At 41.3% G+C, this 9,105-nt stretch overlaps 1 protein-coding gene across 1 annotated transcript in view; it reads right to left on the reverse strand.

Moving 5' to 3' along the window:
• The window catches only part of LOC108765069 (uncharacterized), a 2,008-nt gene extending 676 nt beyond the window's left edge, over positions 1-1,332 (reverse strand). Inside the window, exons 1-3 of the mRNA XM_018513582.1 lie at positions 991-1,332; positions 577-867; positions 4-505 (exon numbers count right to left, since the gene is read on the reverse strand). Coding sequence (XP_018369084.1) covers positions 4-505; positions 577-867; positions 991-1,332 — 1,135 coding nt within the window. The remainder of the gene's footprint in view (positions 1-3; positions 506-576; positions 868-990) is intronic.
• Between the last annotated feature and the right edge of the window lie 7,773 nt (positions 1,333-9,105).

Here is a 9,105-nt window from a genome sequence, read left to right on the forward strand (position 1 = left end):
TGCTCTTGGTAATGCATCCTGTGATTCTATCCGGGCCAGGAGCCTTGCCAGATTTGACTTTAGCTCCGGCCTCTAAAATCTCAGCCGGAGTAACAACGAGGTCCTCCCGCCAAGTAAACGATATCCCGATATCCTGTGGAGTAGGATCCATAGGAAACAAGGCCACGACGATATCCCCCGCAGTCTCAGTGGGAAGCACCTCCACCAAAGAGGCGCCGCCAGAATGTAGCTTTTTTAAGGCTACTCGGTAGAGTATTCCCCAGGGATCCCTATCTAAGTCATCAACTAGCTCGCCCCATAACTTAGCTTTAGAGCGGATTATCGCCTTCCTAAGCCTACGTCTCGCCTCGCGCAGTTCGTCCCAGAGACCCTGAATCTCAGCAGGGAGAGTCTCCCTTCTCGCATGCGCCCGCGTTAGTCTTCTTCTGCACGTATTGCAATTGCGACGGAGCCCAGCAATCTCCTGGTTCCACCAGTAGGTTAATGGTCTTTTGGTAGACTCCTCCTTGGCATAGATGCGTTCGAAATATCGTAGAGAACTTGGTCCATTCGTTCAGCCCAGGAAGTAGCATCCACAAGGCTGCCACTCCAAGCCGAAAGGACAGCCGCAGCCTCCATTAGATCCGGGTCGACCCTGCCAACAACCCACCTAGGAAAGGCTTTAAGGGCCGTTTTCCCTACAGCAGGTCCAGTCAGGAATGCCCCCACCTCTGTGATCACGTATCTGTGATCTGAGAGGGACTCCAGACCAGATTCTACTCTCCAAGAGATGATTCTTCTCGCCGCGGAAGGTGATGCTAGCGTGAGGTCAACACACGAGACATCTCGTGGGTGTACACATGTTGGTCTCGGACCCTCGTTTACTATCTGGAAATTCATGAGCCCCAGTCAATCCATCATAATATCTCCTCTTCTGTTTGGCCTACCAGGGTCCTAGGCGGGAGCACGGGCGTTAAAATCGCCCGTGATTATAACCGGGCAGCCAGTTACCCCCAGCAGTTTATTTTCGAGTTCATAGAGGTCCCGGGAAAATTTTCCGTCACTGAGGCTAGGGGGGAAATAACACGAGACGACAATCATCTCTCCCCAGTCCATCGCCACGAATCTCGTACCTCTCCATCGAGGAGAGCACGGCACCCTCGATTGGCTCCATTGCCATGTGATGGCAGCGGAGGGAGGACTGTCATTAGAAGCCAGCCACCGATCATTATCCGGGACACAATTGGGCTCCGAGATCGCGACAAGCCCCAGACTCAATTTCTCGCTTATCTTGGAGACTAAGTCCTGAGATGGTCGCGACCTATTTACGTTAATTTGGGCTAAACTAGCCATCGCAGATATCCATATTGGACTCCTCACCTATTGAAATCGGAGCTCCCCGATCAGCCCGGCAGATATTCCCACTGTATTAACTCGCGCTTCGCTACTAGTCGGTGTCTGTCCGCGGTCATTAAATGGTATGCATTTCGGCGCTCCAGCGAGATGGCCAGAAACCAGCCCTCTAGATGCACACACTGGGCACTTCAGGGGTAGCCGATATTCAGCGGCCCTATATCCGTTATTCTCCCCATACTGGAAGCACCAAGTGGAGCGGTAACTAGGCTCTGATAATTCACTCTCGTATGCTTCACCGCAAAGCAGCGGAAGCATTGAAGCTTCCGCTTTGCCAGGGGCACTACGCCCGCCGAGGACCAGCCTAGTTTTATTCGCCCAATGCTTAACAGTTTGTTGGCGCACGCGAGGGGATATTGCACCCACACTGTATTCAACCCCCCTCGTCCTGGCCTAAAGGGACCAGTTCTAATGTCCGTGGTGGGGATCTGTTCGCTATCCGCCACAGCCATGGTCACCTCGTCCGCGTTGACAGATTGATCGATGATCGATATCTTTGTATTCACTGTCCGCAAGGACAGCTCTGAGTCGTCCCACGAGCACTTCCGCTTTGGTACCCACCTCGTCGCCTCCTGGGATCTCAATAAGTAGTCCTCCAGCCTGCGCCCTTCGAATGCGGGTATTAGTGATGTTTAATTCTTCAAGGGAGATTTTTCCTCTCGCCAGTCTCGTGACGTCCGCATATGATGGACCAGTTTTGTCCGCAGTCTCCGCGCACTTAAGTAAAACCGTGGCGGTTCTCGGTGCTCGAAGACGAGAGTCCTTTACAGTAAGGCGTCACATCACAGCTCTCGAGCCCTGTGCCGCAGGGCGAGACGCGACGGCGGACGGTAGGCTTCCCGACGCCCTATCACCCGCGGCAAACTTTGACGCACCACCACTTGCAACAGCTCGGCGACCACTGGAGCCCCGCCTCCAACCGGAGGAGGAGGCACAGTAGCCGAACTCGCACCCTTTCCGGCACTCGCACCAACCCCAACCACGGGGGCTATGTTGTTTATACCCTTCCTTTTCTTTTTCGCCGCTCTCTTTCGCGCACGTTTTGATTTTCCCTCCGTCCAAGCCTCCCCGTTCGCGGGATAGCCCGACAGAGGCAGCGAGGGTTCCGGACGTGGTACACCTCCAGGCTCCACACTACCCCCATCATGCACCACTCCGATTCTAAGTTTACCCGCACACGAGTCAGGACGATCGTCTAAGACGAGGCGCGTTGTGTTCGCGACAATGCGACCAGCTCTGGTGGGCAGGCTTATCCTCTAACCTTTTTCGAGTTCCACCCAGAGATGGCCTATATGCAGGGGGAAGCTCGCCTTCTCCCAACACTCGCGTTGCTCTATCCGTGTCGGAAGCCCGACGTCGCGAAGAGCGTTCTTTTCGAAACCGAGAGAGGGACGAAACGGGGGAGCCACGTATAGGAACCTCCTCATCAGAAGGGGGAATATGATGCCTACCACGATCTCCCCTCGCATCACCATCCCTCATGTCCTGCACCGTCCGTCGTAGAGATTCGACCTGGTCCTTTAAAGACATCCTTTCACGTCTGAGGACGTCCATTTCCCGATGGAGCTTAATAATCTCCCTTTCCAGGGCAAGATTATTTGCCTTCACTTCATCAGTCGGTTCCGTACACTTGAGAATGTACTCCACTAAGCGTTGTACCGCGATCTTGGCCACGTTTACCCCCACTTTAATTTGTCTCCAAAGGTCACTCTTCATCGTCTGCGTCCATCTCTCGGCCTCCCTGGCAATGTCGAGGACCCGCAGCGTCTCTGCCACCACCGACTTTGGTGACATTTGTGGGAAGAGGCCCGTGACTTCTTCTATCGCATCTTTCTAGCACGAAGAGAACCTGTCATCCAACTTGCACTCCACTAGTCCCCTCCTTTTCTTGAGTCCGTGACCACCCCTCTTGACGATCTTAAAGAAATCTTCCCTGTCTAGATCGTCGTCCTCACAGTCCATGCTCTTGGACGAGAGCTTCGACATGACGCGTGATCCAGGGCAGTTAGTGCCCTTAGGCTTACGCCCCTCTTCTTCCCCTTCTCCGGTACCTGCTCAAAAGAGGACGTCAAATCACCTGAGTCCTCCGCCGGGGTTGACTTCAACGAGTCACTTCCCACGTGTGAATCCTCGCAGTCCACCTCCATGCCCTCTCCCCTAGAGGCATGTGAAATGAGGTCCACCACGCTCAGGTCCTTAACAGAATTACCCGGAACTGGCGTTCCTGCCGAGTCACTCTCTGCGACCGGAGAGTTCACAATCTCCCCAGCCACTACTCTAATGCGCATTTCCTTGGGATACCTCCTTGGCCGTCCCCTTCTCTTTGGCTGCGGCTCGCTTCTCATGGGGGCAAACTCATGCCCAACCGAGCCCTCAGTTGAGATGCTCGCGGCCGAGCCAGCCGCAATCCTACGCTCCAAACACAAACGGAGCTTTCTTCTTCTGATGCGTCGCTGCACCAGACTCCACCGCTGTCGTTGACATAGAGGGCACGTCCCCTCCATCCACGCCATCAATTTAACATAAATATTTCCATTAAGTATAATGAAAGCATATTTTTTTTTCAGTTCTACAGCGCAGCTTTGTCCGTCCTGATGATTTTAGTATCGGTATATAATAGACCTCTCTAATGCATGAGAAAAATGGTTTCGAAATCATAACCAAGTAATAATTAAATGTACTTTGATTAAACCAAACATTTCTGATTGTTATGACAAGATTCGAGATTTTACAGCTATATTGTTTGGTAGACTATATTATCTTATAAAAATTGTAGCATGTATTATAAACATTTATTTAATATTTTTCAGCTGGGTTTGACAGACATAAAATACTTTTATACGTAACAATACCAGAATTCTGATGAACGTTAATCTCAGCGCACTCTGACAGTTTAATTATTTTATTAACGTTTTATTAAATAAATATGGTCATAATATGTGCCTAAATTACTTCATTAATAATAGTAATTGAATATAAAATACACAGGTATGTAAATAAAGTACATAATCCATCATATATATGCTTTTTAATAAAACATATATGTATTTTGTATGTAATAAAAATAGAATTCTAATATATCATTTTTAAATTTCTGGTTTTATTTTTAATCTATTTAATCAATTTCTAGGAAAAATGTTGGTAATTATGTACTTTAATGGACACCGCGTCGATGACCTTGATCTTGACATATGTTGTTAAGGTCATGACTTTGAGTGACCTCCAACAGGTTTTAGATGGTGATTGTCCTTCATTAAAAAGTTATTAACAAAAGAAGTTTGGTCTCTTTTTGATGTCTCTTTTTTACTATATGAAACAGAAATTTTCTGCTTTAAAATATATTTTACTTCCCACGCAATTTTCCACGCGAAGTGACTTTCACTCTACCTCGACATATGTTATCACAATTCTGAGTGACCTTCAGCAGATTTTAGGTGGCCGAACCTACTTTCCCCTCTTTTATATAGTAGAAAAGAGATATCATTTTTCAAACTTTTAACAAAGGACAGCAGCCATCAAAAACGTATTCGAGGTCACTCAAGGTCATGCCTTTGACATCATATGTCAAGGTCAAGATCGTCGGCGCAGTGTCTCTTAAAATGCATAATTACTAAAATGTTTTATACGTAATTATATAAAATTATAAAATATAAATATTTTTTCGTACGAAATACAAGAGATCCGGATTCGACTCTTAGTCGAGGTACAGGGAGAGTTGTGTCGGTTGTAACAGAAAAAAGTATTTTGCGGCTAACTAATTTATTATAAATGAGAAGAAATATAAATTTTACATGAAAACAAAGGCCTCCTTTGGTTAATTTTAACATAATATATTTGAAAAAATAACAAATTATAAAAAATATTTACCATTAATGGCATCGCCGCAACTTGTTACTATTGACACCGCAGTGATGATCAATTATACCACCTCAAAATGTCGAATATAACACCTAATAACCGTGAATTTATCAATATGAAAATCAATACTATGCTAATAAGCATTAAGCAACATGGAAAAAATACAAAAAAATAATAACTGAAATCTCAAACATTATAAGTAAAAGTATTAACTGTTGTGTGTTAATGATCAAATATTCGTTTGAACAATTAAAGTAAATGAAAAATCGGTCGTTATCTGCACAGGTTGAATGTGCAGAAGACACCCTTCACCTTCAATTTCAATGAAATTGTGCTCATTCGACGCCGAAATATTAATCGTTTAAATTTTCTTTTTCTAATCATTAAGGCTCTTGAATACTCAGCTAAGAACTCTGCGTTGACGGTGGCGACACAGAATGAGACGGCGGTCTGGCGAAATCAGTAGCCACACACTTAAGCACGCCTGCGAGCACACGGACATGTGATCATGCTTGTATGTGTGTTACAACGCCACACCACGATAAATGACCGAACTTATAGGCGTGGAAAAGTGACATTTTGACCAGTTTTGACGACGAAATTTGTGCATAATGCCATTTCGTTATTATTTGCTTAATTGTGAAAATGTAACTTGTTTCGTACTTCTCAAAGTCGTAATTTTCGATGACAACTAAAGTTATCTTGGAATTTTGTAAAAGTGTATATTTAACTCGTTTCAACAGTTGTAAAACCGTGTTTCTGCCAGAATATAGGCTCACTTTACGAATCTTTTACTGACTATCAAGGGAGAAAAGGACAGTTGTCATCGATTTTTACAAGTGTTTTAAAGCGATCTCGTTATTTCGTTTCATCCAAATTGTCTTTGTTTACAAATGGCATTGTGCGTAAATTTACGTGTCATTCCTCGCTTCTTACGTCACGATTCCAACATGGCCGCCGCAACTAGTCAGAAGCTTTAAAGTTAACTATCGTTAAGTTAGGAAATCTGTCGTATCGATGGCATAGAAGGTTACACAAATTCTCTGCTTTAAAAATACAAATTATTTTCTATATAATTTTCTTTTCTTTCGTTTCATACAAAAATGCGTCGAATGTGAACATAATTTCATTGAAATTGAACATGAGGAATGTCTTCTAAATAATTACCCATGTTACAATCAACATCACTGTGATTGTTACTTTTGGAACTGCTTGTTTCGATTAGATGCACATTAAACTCACATGTAAACAATAAAATGAATTGATACATACCTTATTGCAAAACTCGATACTTATATATTCATGTCAAACAGTATCATATGATGACAAATTGTTATAGAACGGATTGCAATAAAATAACGGTATATAACAAAGTTTACAATGTCCTTGATTCCAAACAAACAGGTACTGATAAGTTTGCGTTCGCGAGTAGCCACTCGGTTTTTCGTCAATCACTTACGTCAGTCAACGCTATGCAACCGTGCATGTAATTCAGCTTTTCGTCAATAGATTGAGCTGTTACGGTCAATGTCACAATTGACTCTCTGTTACAACCGACACCACGCTCCTTAATATTTTTCGCTATAAATTTATTTACAGTTTTTCAGCTCATTAACATTTTTTAAATATGATACCTATTGAGCATCGAATTATTAAAAATTGCTTATCAATTCAGTTTAATTTGTGATATTATCACAGTACACAGTGGGCCAGACGACCCGAAATCTTGGCCAAAATTCAAAATGTTGATAGATTGGCATAAAACTCGGTATCTAAGGGTTTTTGGGGTCACTGATTTTGAATTCGACTTCAAAATTTATAAATTCAAAATGACGGATCCAACATGGCGAACGAAAATGCTAAAAATGCTTCAATTGCTGTTAAATTTGATATTCAAGAGTTTTTGGAGTCGCTGATTTCGAATCCGAATTCAGAATTTAGAAATTCAAAATGACGGCCGATTTTCTATAATAATCGCCTAATTTTTATGAAATTAAATATATAACGGTTTTTTGGATCGCGCGCGCTAATTCCGAATCTGATGTCAGAATTTTATAATTCAAAATGGCGGATCCAAAATGGCGAACCGAAAATGCAAAAACCAGTAAATTTTTAATGAAAACTTTTTCTCAGCGTCGTTGATTACGAGTTAAGGTTTTGGCACAGAAAAACTTAAGACGTAAGATTTAAGCATAACGAAATCAACATGTTGGATTCGCTATTGGTTACGTATGGTCTTACGGTCTCTATTGTGATTGGTCGATTCGCTTACTGCTTAAGTCTTACGCCTTAAGTTTTTTTATGTGCCATGGCCTTTAGACATTACAATTTTTTAAATTACAGATGACAGATCCAATATGGCTAACTTCAAAGTGAACATTTAATAAAATTTGGAGAAAAATGTTCTAACTTGTAAATTTAAATTACTACCGCTCTTTGCCGTACCCAGAGTCACGAATCGAGGACGTGGCGGATATTGACTCCATTTTGCTGTTTTTTTATTTTTACTTTTTTTGTATTTTATTTTTTAATTTTTTTTGTATTTCATTTTTTAATTTTTATATTTTTAACATTTTTTTAAACTGGTTAATTAGTATTCAAGAGTAATTACAAATCTCCTTCATCACACTGCTCTTCATTAGTCAACTCCGTATAATGTAAACTTTCGAAAAAATTTGTAAGGTCGCTTGAGTCATCTTCTTTCTCGGTTTCATTTGATTCAGAAAGAAAATCCATTGACTGGTCGAACTTAGGAATGTCAAGCAAGTGGATTACTTCTTTGGGGATAGCTTTGTGCTGCCTTTTCTGAATTCGCGAATTAAGGTTAATTGTAGATATAATGGAGTCAGAAGTATCCATAGTTCTGTTAAATACATCTTCTATTGTCGCGAGACGAGAACATTTTTTCTTTTTCTCAATCAAACGAGACCGAGAAAGAGGAAGACTCAAGCGGCCTTACAAATTTTTACGAAAGTTTGCTTGATACGGTCATTTGACTAATGAAGAGCAGTATGATGAAGATTTGTAATTATGTTTGAATAATAATTAATTAATTGATTTTCAAAAATGTTTAACTACATTCAAAATTTAAAATAAAAGAATTAAAAAATCGATACATGACCATAATTTTTCATAATTTTATCAAAATTCTAATTCTAAAGTAAATGGATTTTTGGTCACTTATTCAAGTCTCTTGGCCTACTGTGTAGTAGTGAGAAAATAAATACATATCTTTATTAACGAGCAAAAGTGGCAAAAAGTGGTAACTTGTTCTCGTCAATCATATTCATACGAACAAAACATGATAAAAAAAAATCAATTCCGAAGCCGCACTGGTCGGCACGATGGATTTGTGTTAAGTCATAATCTATTTAAATCAGAAATACTCGTATATAAATCAATAAATAGCTTTGCCACAGAAAGTAGTGCTAATATTTAGAGTAAATAAATGTATAGCATTATTATTTGTCCATTTTTAAAACAAATACAATTTTTAAATGTTTAATTTATAAAGTTTATATTCATAATTTTAATGTTTTTTATTTTAAAGATAGGTCTGAAATTATCACTTGTATTTTGTAATCAAGCGGCTATTCCTCGAAACCTGTTACCAAAACTTTATTATACAATTCATTTATATGTTCTCTGAGATATTCTTACAACACATGAAATATTGATTACAGTAAATTTTAAATTCGATTTTTGGCCAGTTTTTGGGTTTTCTGGCCCACTGTGCAGTATTTTAATTGCCTTTATAAGCCCAGAAAACCAATTCGGAGCGCAGTTCGAATGACTACAAATGATATATATGCATGTATGTAATTTAGTATATACCTATGTATATATATATATATA

The sequence above is a fragment of the Trachymyrmex cornetzi genome, unplaced genomic scaffold (genome assembly GCF_001594075.2).
Source record: "Trachymyrmex cornetzi isolate Tcor2-1 unplaced genomic scaffold, Tcor1.1 scaffold1162, whole genome shotgun sequence".
NCBI classification, from domain to species: domain Eukaryota; kingdom Metazoa; phylum Arthropoda; class Insecta; order Hymenoptera; family Formicidae; genus Trachymyrmex; species Trachymyrmex cornetzi.